Below are 15,189 nucleotides of genomic sequence, written 5' to 3' on the forward strand. Positions count from 1 at the left end.
CAGCCCCAGAATCCGCGCCCCCAAACCCCAACCCCCAACCCCCAACCCCAAACCCTAAACCCTAAACCCTAAACCCTAAACCCTAAACCCTAAACCCTAAACCCTACCGGGCTGGCTGTCGAGGGGCCTGGTCTCTCCGAGCATTTTGCGGGCCTGTTTGACCACGTCGGTGCCCTGCCAAACCATGGCGACGACGGGGCCGCTGCTCATGTAGTTCATCAAAACCCTAAAAAAGGGTTTGTCGCGCAGCTCGGCGTAGTGCTGCTCGAGGGTTTGCGAGCTAGGGTTTAGCAGCTTCAAAGCCACCAACGTAAACCCTCGCTGCTCAAACCGCCGCAGCACTTCGCCCAGCAGCCCGCGCTGCAGCCCGTCGGGCTTCAGCATGATGTACGTGCGTTGCTGCTGCGGGCTCATTCTAGGGTTTAGGGTTTAGGGTTTAGGGTTTAGGGTTTAGGGTTTGGGGTTTGGGGGGGGCTGCGCCGCGGACCCGGGGCTCCACCGCCGCCTAAGGGTTTAGGGTTTAGGGTTTAGGGTTTAGGGTTTAGGGTTGTGCGCAGAAACAAACAGCTGCTCAGTGCCCGCTGCCAGACACGCCCCACAGCTGCTGCTGCTGCTGCTGCTGCTGCTGCTGCTGCGGCTGCGCCAAAAGCCCCAGCCCCGAAGCTCCTCAAAGCCCTGAACCCTAAACCCTAAACCCTAAACCCTAAACCCTAATTTATAAAGCAAATACAAAACCCTCAACTCCAAGGGAAAAAGAAACTCGCCATTCAGCTTGCCCGTGCAGCACACCGGAGCTGCAGTTACCTGGGGAGCCCAGGGTTTAGGGTTTAGGGTTTAGGGTTTAGGGTTAAGGGTTTAGGATTTAGGGTTTAGGGTTTACGGTTTAGGGTTTAGGAGCGAGGGTTTAGGGTGTGCGGCTTAGGCACGAGGGTTTAGGGTTTAGGGTTTGGAAACAGTAAGACACCTGGCGCGACGCTGTTGGCGCACACCCGTGCATGCCTCAAACCCCAAACCCTAAACCCTAAACCCTAAACCCTAAACGAGAAGGCAGCAAGATCTAAATCAACAACGGCAGCAGAAAGAGCAGCAACAACTAAACTCAGCAGAGCAGCAGCCGCAAGGGTTGCAGCAGCAGCAGCAGCAGCTAGCGCAGCAGCGCCACCGACAGCAGCAGCAGCAGCAGCAGCAGCAACAGCAGCAACAATAACAGCAACAGCAAAGGCAACAGAAGCAACAGCAACAACAACAACTCCAGCAACCTCAACAGCAGCAACAGCAGCAACAGCAGCTACAGCAGCAGCAGCAGCAGCAGCAGCAGCAACAGCAGCAGCAGCAACAACAGCAGCAGCAGCAGCAGCAGCAGCAACAGCAGCAACAGCAACAGCAGCAGCAGCAGCAGCAATGTCAGAAGTCTTTGAGGCCCAGCACAGGGGCCTAGACCTCTGCGTGCAGCGGCTGAGCTCTTCTCTTTACGGCCTCGTAGACGCTGCGCTCGTAAACCCTAAACCCTAAACCCTAAACCCTAAACCCTTATTTGCTTCCAAACCCTAAACCCTCCTCCACCGTTCTCAACTCGAATCGCTAAGCTCCGCTTTATCAGCCAATTTAGGGTTTCTTTCGGTGCATAAGCTAAAGCACTTGCATCGAAAACTAGGGTTTAGGGTTTAGGGTTTAGGGTTTAGGGTTTAGGGTTTAGGGTTTGTTGTCAGGTGAGCGAGGACGGCCACCTCCCGACTCTGGCGATTGACAGCTTCTTGATGGAAGTGCACGTCATCAGCATCGTCAGTTGCTGCTGCTGCTGCTGCTGCTGCTGCTGCTGCTGCTGCTGCTGCTGCTGCTGCTGTTGCTGCTGCTGCTACTGTTGCTGCTGCTGCCGTTGCTGTAACAGGGGCTGTTGCATCAGCTGCTGTTGCTGCTGCTGCCGGTCTTGCTGCTGCTGCTGCTGCTGCGGCTGCTTCCCTCTGTTTCCCCTTCTCTCGTTGCATGCGACTCTCACTGCTGCTGCTGCTGCTGCTGCTGCTGCTGCTGCTGCTGCTGCTGCTGCTGCAGATAAGCTCTGCCCGCTGGCTGTTGTCTCTTGCTGCTGACGTCGACGCCAATTTGCTGCTGCAGTCGCCCAGAAGAAACAGAGAAGAAGATCTGCAGCAGCACTTAAAAGAAATAGAAAAGCTGCAGCAGCAGCTGCAGCAAGAAGCAGCAGAGGGGAGTCTCCCGTTCCCCACTATTGTGCTGCAGCAGCAGCAGCAGCAGCAGCAGCAGCAGGTTAAGGAGCAGCGGGCGCAGCAGCAGCAGGCACAGCAGCAGCTCGTGGGGAACGAGGAGCAGCAGCAGCAGCACAGCACGCAGCAGCAGCTGCAGCAGCAACCGCAGCAGCAGCTGCTGCTGCAGCAGCAACAGCAGCAGCAGCAAGAGCAGCTTCCGCAGCAGCAAGAACAGCTGCTGCTGCAGCAGTAGCAGCACCTTTTTTAGTGGCAGCAGAGGCAGCAGCCCTGGCAGCAGCAGCAACTTGGATTTTATTTTTTAATTTCTTTTTTTTAGTTCATCTTTGTTTCAATTATTCAAAAGTTTTATTTTAATTTATTTTCTTTTTCTTTTCATTGAAAGCTGCTGCCTTTCATTCAGGTGTATATCCACTCTCCCCAACCAGCAGCTGCCTATACACCCCAAGAGCTGCCTATACACCCCAAGAGCTGCCTATACACCCCAAGAGTTGCCTATACACCTCAAGAGCTGCCTATACACCTCAATAGCTGCCTATACACCTCAATAGCTGCCTATACACCTCAACTGGCTCCTTATATACCTCAAAAGCTGCCTATACACCTCAGTAGCTGCCTATACACCTCAACTAACTGCCTATACACCTCAAGAGCTGCCTATACACCTCAGTAGGTGCCTGTACACCCCAGTAGCTGCCTATACACCTCAAGAGCTGCCTATACACCCGGCGGCGCGCGTTTTCTGAGGCGTATTATAAATAATATAAATATAATAAATAAATTATAAATAATATAAATATAAATAAAATTGGAATTTAAATTTTAATAATAATTGAAATTGAAAGTTTGCGCAACTTTAAATGCAAATCAGTCACATCTGCTGCTGTTGCTGCTGCTGCTGCTGCTGCTGCTGCTGCGGCTTGAGGTGTACGTACACCCGAACAGGCATGCAGCTCAAGGAGCTGCGAGGTGTCTTTGGATTTAATTTTGTTTTTCTTTGGAGCAAAAAGAAAAAAGTGCAGCAGAATTTGCTGTGCGTGCCTTGGGTTTAGGGTTTAGGGTTTAGGGTTTAGGGTTTAGGGTTTAGTGTTCTTCAGGGTCTTCAGGAGTCTCTTCAGCCTCTGCAGGTGCTTCTGCGTCTTCTTCGTTTGCTTCCTCTTCCTGCTGCTGCTGCTGCTGCTGCAGCAGCAGCACGTTGATGTCCTCAGCAGCAAGAAGCTCTCCTTCCTGCAACAGCAGCAATTAATTTGTTTCTTCAAAACAAAATTTATTTTTAATTTAATTTAAAATAATTATTTTACTTAATTAAACTCATGCAGTCGGAGAACAAACACCGCTCCTGCAGCAGCAGCAGCAGCAGCAGCAGCAGCAGCAGCAGCAGCAGCAGCAGAAAGATCTAATCTGCTGCGGCCAGCTAGATATAAACAAACAACTAAATAAACAGACAAGTAAATGAATAAATAATAAATAATAAATAATAAATAATAAATAATAAATAAATAATAAAAAAATAAAAAATAATAACTTAAAACAATAAAAAATAAAAAATAAATATTAAATAATAAATAAAAATAAAAGCTAAAGGATTCAAAGAGTAAAATTGAAAAGCAAAAAAACAAACAAAAGAAGCAAATAAAGAAAAATAAATAAAATAAAATTAAATAAAATAAAGTAAAATAAAATAAATAAAATAAAATAAAATAAATAAAATAAAATAAAATAAATAAAATAAAGTAAAATAAAATAAATAAAATAAAGTAAAATAAATAAAATAAAATAAGCAAAATAAAATTAAATAAATAAAATAAAACAAATAAACAAAAAGCAAACCCTAATTTCTCTTTCCCGCTGCTGCTGCTGCTGCTGCCGCGTCTCTTTCAAATTATCTTCTTTTTTCATTTCTTTTCTTTCCGCAGCTTCTTGTCTTCTTTGCGCCAGCTGCAGCAAGCAGCAGCAAACTCCAGCATTTAATTCAGCAAAAAACGAATCCAGCAGCAGCAGCAGCAGCAGCAGCAGCTGCTGCTGCTGCTGCTGCTGCTGCGGGGGCTGCGGTTGTTGCTGCTGCTGCTGCGGCGGCGGTGGCGGCGGCTGCGGCGGCGGCTGCTGCTGCAGCTGAAGCTGCTGCTGCTGCGGCGGCGGTGGCTGCTGCTGCTGCGGCTGTAGCTGCTGCTGCTGCTGCTGTGGCTGCTGCTGCTGCTGCTGCTGCTGCTGCTGCTGCTGCTGCTGCTGTGGCTCACCAGTGCATCAAATGCTGCGACTTGCTTTTGCTTCTTTTCTACGTGAGCAGCAGCCTGTCTCTTGCGTCTGTGAAACATGCCAAACCACTGGTCTAGGGTTTAGGGTTTAGGGTTTAGGGTTTAGGGCTTAAGGTTTAGGGTTTAGGGTTTAGGGTTTAGAGCTTACGCAGCAATGAGGTTGTCCATCACGGAAGTCGAGGGGGCGAGAGCCGCGGCAATAAAGCCTGTGAAACATAGGTCAGATCTGCGGGGTTTAGGGTTTAGGGTTTAGGGTTTAGGGTTTAGGGTTTAGGGTTTAGGGTGTAGGGTTTAGGGTTTAGCAACTAAATGCTCAAGCATTCAAAGGTTCAGCGCCTTTGCGCTGTATGAGTCAGTGGCGCCTTGGTGCATAGGGGTTGGTGTTTAGGGTTTAGGGTTTAGGGTTTAGAGCTTAGGGTTTAGGGTTTAGGGCTTTGGTTTTAGGGTTTACGGACCTGCGATAACCTGCAAGTTCCTCTCTGTGTCTTTTGTGACCTGAAGGGGAAGGCAGAAGAGCATTAGGGTTTAGGGTTTAGGGTTTAGGGTTTAGGGCTTTGCGTTCAGCCAGCGTTTAGTGTTTAAGATCTAGGGTTTAGGGTTCAGGGTTTAGGGTTTAGGATTTATGGCTACTACTCTCAACCCAATTCTCCCCTTTGCTTTGCAGCCACGGGATAGGGTTTAGGGTTTAGGGTTTAGGGTTTAGCGTTGAGGGTTTAGGGTTTAGGGTTTGTACAAGTTGAATAGCGCGACGCTGGACTTTCGGCCACACGGAAATCTCGACTGCTGGCTGCGGCAGAAAATGCAAAAAGAGAAAATAAATTTAGAAATAAAAGACAATTGAATTAAATTTAAAACCACTAAATAAATAAATAAATAAATAAATAAATAAATAAATAAATAAATAAATAAATAAATAAATAGTGAACAAAAATCAAATAAATTAAAAACCTCCTTTGCCTCTTCTACACCGAAAAAAAGCGATTCTAGAGCTGCCTATACACCCCAACAGCTGCCTATACACCTCAACAGCTGCCTATACACCTCAACTAGCTGCCTATACACCTCAACAAGCTGCCTATACACCCCAACTAACTGCCAATACACCCCAGGAGCTGCCTATACACCTCAGCTAACTGCCTAAACACCTCAAGAGCTCCCTATACACCTCAAGAGCTGCCTATACACCTCAACTAACTGCCTATACACCTCGACTAACTGCCTATACACCTCAGCTAACTGCCTATACACCTCAAGAGCTGCCTATACACCCCAACTAACTGCCTATACACCTCAGTAACTGCCTGTACACCTCAACGAACTGTCTGTACAGCGGGTTGGCGGGCTGACGCTGGTGGACTTGGAAAAGAGTTTTTGTTCTTCCAGTTGTTTAATTGTTTCTTTTGCAAATCCGAAAAGTTTCTTTTTGGCCACTGCAAAGGCCAGGGCCTTCTGCGCAGCGAACTGCTGCAGCGCAGCGCGCGCGGCGCTTTCCCGCAGTCGCCGCGCCTGCCCGCAAACCCTAAACCCTAAACCCTAAACCCTAAACCCTCAACCCCAGCCCTCGCGCAGCAGCGTCCACTAAGAGCGAGAGATGCAGCAGCAGAAAAACGAGAGGTCGTGTTCTGGAACGGGGGGTGTACCCAGGGTTTAGGGCTTAGGGTTTAGGGTTTAGGGTTTAGGGTTTAGGGTTTAGGGTTTACGGCCTCTTGCTGCCTCCTCTGCTCTGCTGCTTCTAGGGTTTGGACTTCTATTAGCTGCTGCAGCCGCTCTCTCTCAAATGCTTCCCGCTGCTGCTTTATTGCCAGCAGCTCGTCTTGTTGCAGTACCTAGGCAAAAACCCCAAACCCTAAACCCTAAACCCTAAACCCTAAACCCTAAACCCTTCGGGACAGCTGCGCCTGCCCGCGGCACGGTCATTTCAGAATTAGGGTTTAAAGCCGCGAGCTTTAAGTGCACAGGGTTTTAAGTGGAAAGCGCAGGGTTTAGGGTTTAGGGTTTAGGGTTTAGGGTTTAGGGTTTGGAGGCGAGGACCAACTTCATTCAAACTCTGCTCAATAACTCGGCCTATTAAAACTTCCAGCACCGGCACGACTTCCCTGAACGCAGCCGCCAAACCCTAAACCCTAAACCCTAAACCCTAAACCCTAAACCCTAAACCCTAAACCCTAGACCTCGAGCCATTCCTTTTTCAGTTTAGTTTGCAGCAGTTCGTGTCTGGCAGCCCTCAGGCCGCTCTCCTCAGCCGCTGCAGCGTGCGCTAGGGTTTAGGGTTTGCGGGCTAGGGTTTAGGGTTTAGCTAGGGTTTAGGGTTTAGGGTTTACTCGTCGAAGTCGAAAAGGTCTCCGTCCAGAATTTGCGTGTTTGCGTCGACCAGTTCCGAACGAAGAGCCACCAAAGGCGATAAGGGTTTGTCTTTTAAAATTAGGGTTTGAGTTGCTGCTTCGACTTCTTTTGCTGCTGCAGTGAGGCACACAATATGCGGGTCTGTCTGCAGCGCCACGTCTCGTGCTGCAGATACAGCTGCGGCACTGTTGCCCTCTGAGCCCCCAGCAGCCTTTCCCGCAGCAGAATGGAAGACGACGGCGCCGCAGCCACGTGTTGTTGCTGCGCAGCAGCAAACCCTAAACCCTAAACCCTAAACCCTAAACCCTAAACCCCCGCTCCCTGGGCCTTCTCCAGCCCAAACCGTAAACCCTAAACCCTAAACCATAGAAAGAGTGCGCCGCAGACGACTGCAGGGTTTTAAGCTCAAACCCGCTGCCCCTGAGGACCACGGGTCTAGGGTTTAGGGTTTAGGGTTTAGGGTTTAGGGTTTAAGCAGGGCTGCTGCGAATTTGCAGTAAACTCCCAGGTAGAAGCGAACAATAAATGTGCATTTAAAAATAAAAGCATTTAAAAACAAAAACAATCTGAGATAAATACATTTTAAAATAAATATATTTTGAAATAAATATATTTTGAAATAAATGTATTTTGAAATAATAAAAATTGAAATTAATAGTTCTGCATTTGTTTCTGGAGTGTCTGTACACCTGAAGCAGCTTGAAAGGAGCGCCTCGGAAGACTCTTCGGTCCGCCATAATGTTGCAGGGTCTCTCTCTGGCAGCAGCAGCAAACCCTAAACCCTAAACCCTAAACCCTAAACCCTAAACCCTAAGCCCTAAGCCCTAGGCCTGCAGCTGAGCTTTAGGCTGTGAAACGGAAGCCTGCAGTGCCTCAGCAGCAACTGCTTTGGGGTTTACAAACCGCTTAGTACGCTCTGCAGAAAGAATTAGGGTTTAGGGTTTAGGGTTTAGGGTTTAGGGTTTAGGGTTTAGGGGTTACGGGGGTCTTGGGAGACGCCTGCTCGTCGCCGAGCTTGTGGGGGGAACCCCCCTCCTGCTTACGGCCGCCATGGCGGCCCCGGCCTGAAGGGTTTAGGGTTTAGGGTTTAGGGTTTAGGGTTTAGGGTTTAGCGCTTGGGGGTGATTGTAATGTAGGCAGCTAGGCTTGGGCCCTTGTCTAGCTGCCGGCTGAACAGAAGGCCTTAGACCCTAAACCCTCGAGCGTCGCTATAAACCCTGCAAACCCTAAACCCTAAACCCTAAACCCTAAACCCTAAACCCCAATTATTTATTCTTCCGCGGGAGTCCACCGTGCCCGGGAGCAGCAGGAGCTGCATGCGCGTAAACCCTAGTTTAGCCGTCAACCCTGCAAGTTAAACTTTAAACCCTAAACCCTAAACCCTAAACCCTAAACCCTCAACAGAAAGCACAAATAACTTAATAGAGCTAAAGAGAAATAGTTTTCACTTTGCAGCTTTTTGCTATCTTCTCTTCAGGGTCACTTGGGGGCCCCGTGGGGCCCCCAGGCCTGAAGGCTCAACACTAAACCCTAAACCCTAAACCCTAAACCCTAAACCCTCGAGTTTCTATTTTGATATTAAAATAAGACAAATTGCTCCAAAATGCTGCAAAATGCTTAAAAGAAGTACAAAGACAAAGCTAGGCCAACACTCAGCTGCCCACGAGGGTTTAGGGTTTGAGGGTTTAGGGTTTGAGGGTTTAGGGTTTGGAGGAGCGCCGCTGCTCGCTAAGTGGCCCCAAAGAGCAGCAAAAAAGAAATAATAAAATATAAATAAATATAAATAAATTAATTTTTAATTTATAATTCAAAAGGCTTCAAAAATCAGACAGAAAGCTCTATTGAAACCCAAGTGTCCACGCAGCAGCAGCCGCCGTCGTTATTGTTGCTGCTGCTGCTGTTGCTGCTGCTGCTGCTGTTGCTGCTGCTGCTGCAGCAGCAGATCAGAACACGTCTAGCAGCAGCTGCAGCACTCGCAGCTTTCCCGCTGCTGCTGCCACCGCAGCTGCTGCAGCAGCGCTGCTGCAGCAGCAGCCTGCTGCTGCTGCTGCAGCTGCAGCACACCGAAGGCGCGTCTTTGCTGCGGTGCGCTGCTGCAGGCTGGTTGTTGCTGCTGCTGCTGCTGTTGCTGCTGCTCTTGTTGGTGCTGCTGCTGCTGCTGCTTTTGCCGCTGCTGCTGTTGCACACTTCTACAGCTCCCTGATCGCCTTTCAAAGAGGCTCCACCCACGGCTTGCTAGTCTTCCAGCTAGCTAGCTAGCTAGCTAGCTAGCTAGCTAGCTAGCTGGCTAACTACATAGCTAGCTAGCTAGCTAGCTAGCTAGCGGACACAGCTAGCCCCAAGCACGCTAGCTCGTCATCTAATTATCTCGTAACCGCCGGACCCGCCCACGCGCCAGCTAGCTAGCTAGCTAGCTAGCTACCCAGCTAGCTGGCTAGTTGGCTAGCTAGCTAGCTAGCCAATTAGCTAGCTAGCTAGCTAGCTAGCTAGCTGGTAAAGGGGAGGCTTGCTGCATAGCTGGGAGGCCAGCCAGCTACCTGCGGCGCTCTTCGCAGCTGCTGGCCTCTTCACCAGCATAAGTCTAAGTGGCTGCACCCTACGCGCTGTTGCTGCTGCTGCTGCTACTGCTGGCGCGGCTCTTCAGGCGCCGCAGCAGCTTCTCGGCAGGCTCGCTGCGGGCTAGCTAGCTGCGGGCCAGCCGCTCCTCAGCAGCTAGACCCCTCCCCAGCTATCCAGCTAGCTAGCTAGCTAGCTAGCTAGCTAGCTAGCTAGCTAGCTAGCTAGCTGGCTGGATAGCTAGCTAGGTGGCTAGCTGGCCAGCTAGCCAGCCCGCTCTCCAGCTAGCTAGCCAGCTAGCTAGCCAGCTAGCTAGCTAGCTGGATGTCTAACTAGCCGTCTCTTGTGGCAGCTCGCCTGCAGCTCATCCCTATGCTGCCCACCTCGCTAGCTAGCCAGCTAGCTAGCCAGCTAGCTAGCCAGCTAGCCAGCCAGCTAGCCAGCCTGCTAGCTAGCCAGCTAGCTAGCCAGCTAGCTAGCCAGCTAGCCAGCCAGCTAGCCAGCCAGCTAGCCAGCTAGCCAGCCAGCTAGCTAGCTAGCTAGCTAGCTAGCTAGCTGGGGCCTCCTTGGAAAGCAAAATATAAGAGGGGGGGCTGTTGGGGCCCCGGGGGCGCTGCTGCTCAGCTGTAGATACACCCGAAGGCTCGGTGTGGGGCCCCTCGGGAGCAGCTTGGGTCTCCTCTGCGGGGCCTGCTCGCAAACCCTAAACCCTAAACCCTAAACCCTAAACCCTAAACCCTAGACCGCAAGCCCTCAGTGAGCGCTGAAGCTGAAGGCCGGGCCGCAGCGCCTGGCGGCTGCGTGGCGGCGGCTTCCCCCCGCTCCCAAACCCTAAACCGCAAACCCCAAACCCCAAACCCTAAACCCTAAACCCTAAACCCTAAACCCTCACGGGGCTGCTGCTTGGCGGGGGGCTCCTCGTCGCTGCTGCCGACTGCGGCCTCCCAGACGGCCAGGCGGGCCTCGTGGGCCCTTCGCTGGGCCTCGAGAAAGGAGTTGTGGGGTGGAGACGATCCCAGGGGAGACGATCCCAGGGGAGACGATCCCAGGGGAGACGATCCCCGCGGAGACGATCCCAGGGGAGCCGATCCCACGGGAGACGATCCCAGAGCAGCAGCGCCGCGGCAGCAGCGCAGCAGCGCGTAAACCGCCAGGCAAAAAGTCCCCAAACACACCAAAAACCAAAAGAAATAAGCCGCTGCACACGCCAAACCCTAAACCCTAAACCCTAAACCCTAAACCCTAAACCCTAAACCCTAAAGCCTAAACCCTCACGCACCCGCCGCCAGCAGCACGCGCCGCTGTCGCGCTCAGCGTCCTTGCGAATTAGGGTTTGGGGATTATTAGGGTTTAGGGTCTACGGTTTAGGGCCTAGGGTTTAAGGCCTAGGGTTTAGGGTTTAGGGGTAGGGTTTAGGGTTTAGGGTTTGGCACCTTTGTCTCGTTCGCCCCAGGTGCTGTAGACGACTTGAGGGCTTTTGCGGGGGTAGGAGCTGTCTTCAAACATCTGAGCGCAAACCCTAAACCCTAAACCCTAAACCCTAAACCCTAAACCCTAAACCCTTCGTCTTTGCTTCTGACGCGCCAACGACGGCCCTTGAGGAACCTGCGTGAAGCCGCAGGCCTAGGGTTTAGGGTTTAGGGTTTAGGGTTTGCAGACCTCGTGGACTCCGTTTGCAGCAGACAACTCTTGTAGCTCGTCGGCCAACTTCTCTGCAGACACAAACCCTCGCCTAGGGTTTAGGGTTTTCAGGGTTTGGCGCTTAGGGCTTGCACAACGCGCCTAGGGTTTAGGGTTTAGGGTTTAGGGTTTGCAGGCAGCGCCCGCGCGCATGGCGGACGGCGCCAGAGCCGCCGCCGCGGGCGCAGCCCGCCCCACGCCGTGGGCTAGGGTTTAGGGTTTAGGGTTTAGGGTTTAGGGTTTAGGGTTTACGGGGCGAAGAACCCTTTCTTTCTTCGAGGAAAAAGCTGGGACAAGAGGCATTAATGGCTCCAATTCGGTCTCTGTCTCTGTCGAAAATAATTTGTTTATGTTTGAAAAAAGAAAGTCCCAAAACACTTTCTTGAATGTGGTTGTCGTCCAGCCCGTCGCACCAAAACCTGCGCCAAACCCTAAACCCTAAACCCTAAACCCTAAACCCTAAACCCTAAACCCTAACCGCTGGCTCTTCGCCCGAAACCCTAGCCCGGAACCCGGAACCCTATCCCTGAATCCAAAGCCCTGGGATATAAACCCGAGACCTGAAACCCTGAACCCTAAACCCTAAACCCTAAACCCTAAACCCTAAACCCTAACCCTGGACCCCGGCACCAAACCCTGAATCGGGGAGTAGATGCAGCTCAAGATAAACCCTTAGCTTTGTTGAGCCGCCGCGGATCGCTGCAAGAATTGGGGTTTAGGGTTTAGGGTTTTCTCCGCATCGCCTAGGGTTTAGGGTTTAGGGTTTGCTTCGCCCCTCATCCGCCTAACAACCAACAACTTAGGGTTTAGGGTTTGAAGCAGCCACAGCTTCTTCTGCACAGCCTGAAAACTTAGGGTTTAGGGTTTAGGGTTTAGGGCCACAGGCTTTTCTGGGAAGGTAGCTCTGGGCCATCCAGAAAACCCTTAGGGTTTAGGGTTTAGGGTTTAGAACATATCCTGAACTCTCGCAGCGCTAGGGTTTAGGGTTTAGGGCTTGCTGACCCCTCTGCTATAAGGCATTGGTACCTCTGTGGAATGCACCCCAGCACCTGGTGTTTAGGGTTTAGGGTTTAGGGTTTAGGGTTTAGGGTTTCTGCACCCTCCAGTCCTGCAGTAGTGGGGCACCCACCTGCCCACTCCCTGCCCAGTGCCTTCCACTTAACTCTTAGGGTTTAGGGTTTAGGGTTTAGGGTTTAGGGTTTACATAGCTCCGAGGGTTTCCCAAACAACCTTTCCTGTTCCCTGGCAGCTGTCACCCCTCCATCGCCTTCTCAATAATGCCCTCTGTTTAGGGTTTAGGGTTTAGGGTTTAGGGTTTAGGGTTTAGGGTAGGGTTTAGGGTTTAGGGTTTAGGGTCAAACCCTCCAGTTCTCCTGTAAAGATAGCTTTGAGGGGTCCAAACCACCTTTCCCCCCCCCTTAAAGGTCAAAGTGATGTTGGGGAGTCGCTCTTTCACCCAGTGCGCTCTGATTAGGGTTTAGGGTTTAGGGTTTAGGGTTTACAAACCCTCCAGTTCTCCTGTAAAGATAGCTTTGAGGGGTCCAAACCACCTTTCCTCCCCCCTTAAAAGTCAAAGTTATATTCGGAAGTTGGCCAAAAAAGTCCTTCGAAGAAAACCTCCAACAAGGTCTTCCGTCTTTTTCTTTTTGGCAAAACAAAGAAGCCACGCAGTAGCGGGAAAGGAGTTTTCTCCAGGCCCCAAACACTGCGGGGGGGAAGTACGAGTAAGTCGTGCCTGCAAACCCTAAACCCTAAACCCTAAACCCTAAACCCTAATCTGTCAGCGAAGCCATGCACTAGCGAGACAGCAGCCGCCACGAGGCATTAAGCACAGCGGCTGGAAACAGGAACACGTCTTTCCTCCTCAAACCCCAAACCCTAAACCCTAAACCCTAAACCCTAAACCCTAAACCCTAAACCCTCGTACCTGAGTCGACGAGGGTTTTGCCGAAGGCGTGTTCGCCAAGCCCTAGGGTTTCGCCGTCAGCCTCCATTTTTGCAATTTGAACTCTGTAAGCAGCTCGGGAGGTTAAGGAAGTCCAGGCAATATGCAAATTAGGGTTTAGAGAAGTGTGAGGGTTTAGGGTTTGGGGCTGGCTAGGGTTTAGGGTTTGGGGCTCGCTAGGGTTTAGCGAAAACCCCGGAAACGCCGGAGACACCGCCGAAGAGCCAGACCCTAAACCCTCGTAAGTCACCAACGAAGGCTCTATGCCCCCCACCGTCAGCAAACCCCCGTCTTCTGCAGCCGCAAACCCTAAACCCTAAACCCTAAACCCTAAACCCTAGGCCCTCAACCCTAAACCCTCGCGCGACCCAGCGGCACTCGGGAAGATCCTCGCCCACGCTAAACCCTAGAATGTCCCGCCCCAGCCTCCAAACCCCGCCTCTGAAGCCTCCCAAACCCTAAACCCTAAACCCTAAACCCTAAACCCTAAACCCTAAACCCTCGCGCACCGGATATGCAAATGGAGAAGATCCTCTCCTGCACTAAACCCTTTTCAAAAATAATGTCCACCAAAGTTGGCTGCCGAAAACCCTTGGGAAAAGAAACCCCAAAAATGCCTGAGGCCTTCTGCGTTACAAACAAGGATGTCTCCCGCACGTGGCAGCCTGCACGCAAACCCTAAACCCTAAACCCTAAACCCTAAACCCTAAACCCTAAACCCTAAACCCTCAGCCCTAAGCCCTGAATTCTAAACCTTGCCCAGGCGGCCTGGCCCGGGCGTCTGCCTTGCTGGGCCGCAGCTGCGCCTCCTGAGGGCTGGCGCCTGGGCGGCCGAGGGTTTAGGGTTTAGGGTTTAGGGTTTAGGGCTCACCAATGAAGTCATATTGGATGCTAGGGTTTAGCTCGTCGGGGCCCCCAAGAGCCACTTGGTCTGAAAAGTAGGCCCCCGATATGCTGCTGCCTTCGCTATAGGTTTGGGTATAGCCGCAGCTTCTGCTGTCTTGGGGGCCCCCGGGGGCCCCCTCGGGGGCCCCCGGGGGGCCCCCCTGGGGGCCCCCCTGGGGGCCCCCCTGGGGGCCCCCCAGCCGCTGCCGCCCAGTGCAAGTCCCGAAGCATCTTTTGCTGTCTCTACAGCTCACCCAGGAGCCGCTGGAGGACAAAGAAGGATTAAAGAGGGCATCGAGGTGGCTGCCGCAGTGTTCGCAGCCTGCAGCAGCAGCAGCAGCAGCAGCAGCAGCAGCAGCAGCAGCAGCAGCGGCAGCGGCAGCTGTGGGGCGTTCGCGGAAGCAGCAGCAGCGGCCGCCACGCGCAGCGGCAACGAGCAGCACCGCGCAGCACCGCAGCAGCAGCAGCAGCAGCAGCAGACTCGGCAGTGCAGCGGGAAACCAGCCAGAAGCTGCCTTCAGCAGCAGCAGCAGCAGCAGCAGCAGCAGCAGCAAATTCGCCAGCGCACGGGAAAGCCAGCAGGAGGCTCCCTGCATCTGCACCAGCAGCAGCAGCACTAGCGGCAGCAGCAGCAGCAAACCCTCCCGCGCAGGAACTGCCAGCAAGAAGCTGTCAGCAGCAGCAGCAGCAGCAGCAGCAGCAGCAGCAGCAGCAGCAGCAGCAACAGCAGCAGCAGCATCCCCATCATCATCACCATCACCATCACCATCCCCATCCCCATCATCACCATCATCATCACCATCATCACCAGCAGCATCATCACCAGCAGCAGCAGCAGCAGCAGCAGCAGCAGCAGCAGCAGCAGCAGCAGCAGCAGCATCCCCATCATCACTATCCCCATCTCCATCCCCATCACCATCACCATCATCACCATCACCATCACCATCATCACCAGCAGCAGCAGCATCATCACCAGCAGCAGCAGCAGCAGCAGCAGCAGCAGCAGCAGCAGCAGCAGCAGCAGCAGCAGCAGCGGCGTGCCTGTGCAGGGGAAGGCGAGCAGCGAGCTGCCGGTGTCCAAAATGACACTTTGCCGCTGCGGCGGAGACCCCACGAAGACGTCGAGGAAGTAATAGGCGTAGGAGAACATGGAGCCAAACAGCCGGGCCCGCAGCACGCGGCCAGCAGCAGCAGGCAGTGCAGCAGCAGCAGCAGCAGCAGCAGCGGGAGCTGCAGCAGCAGCAGCAGCAGCAGCGGGGGGGGGAGCGGGAGCTGCAGCGGCGGGGGGGGAGGCGGGAGATGCAGG

At 52.5% G+C, this 15,189-nt stretch overlaps 3 protein-coding genes across 3 annotated transcripts; 1 reads left to right on the top strand and 2 right to left on the bottom strand.

Moving 5' to 3' along the window:
- Positions 1–96: 96 nt before the first annotated feature.
- ENH_00081510 (nucleoside diphosphate kinase, putative) lies at positions 97–414 on the bottom strand (the record flags this gene model as incomplete). Its single annotated transcript, XM_013583319.1, has 1 exon — positions 97–414. One exon carries the CDS (start codon positions 412–414, stop codon positions 97–99), a length of 318 nt encoding a protein of 105 aa, XP_013438773.1.
- A 987-nt stretch (positions 415–1,401) lies between these two features.
- ENH_00081520 (hypothetical protein, conserved) lies at positions 1,402–2,454 on the top strand (the record flags this gene model as incomplete). Its single annotated transcript, XM_013583320.1, has 3 exons — positions 1,402–1,494; positions 1,710–1,781; positions 2,050–2,454. The coding sequence occupies 3 exons, from the start codon at positions 1,402–1,404 to the stop codon at positions 2,452–2,454; spliced, it is 570 nt and encodes a 189-aa protein (XP_013438774.1).
- Positions 2,455–3,302: 848 nt separating this feature from the next.
- Positions 3,303–15,033, bottom strand: ENH_00081530 (radial spoke 3 protein, putative; the record flags this gene model as incomplete). The annotated part of the gene is made up of 18 exons (XM_013583321.1): positions 3,303–3,446; positions 4,050–4,451; positions 4,930–4,969; positions 5,784–5,980; positions 6,175–6,300; positions 6,510–6,570; positions 6,796–7,078; positions 10,266–10,571; positions 10,807–10,879; positions 11,033–11,085; positions 11,306–11,472; positions 12,560–12,788; positions 12,981–13,063; positions 13,229–13,292; positions 13,508–13,663; positions 13,870–14,205; positions 14,524–14,924; positions 14,993–15,033. 18 exons carry the CDS (start codon positions 15,031–15,033, stop codon positions 3,303–3,305), a joined length of 3,162 nt encoding a protein of 1,053 aa, XP_013438775.1.
- Between the last annotated feature and the right edge of the window lie 156 nt (positions 15,034–15,189).

Source organism: Eimeria necatrix, genomic scaffold (genome assembly GCF_000499385.1).
Source record: "Eimeria necatrix Houghton genomic scaffold, Enh_scaff895, whole genome shotgun sequence".
NCBI classification, from domain to species: Eukaryota; Apicomplexa; class Conoidasida; order Eucoccidiorida; family Eimeriidae; genus Eimeria; species Eimeria necatrix.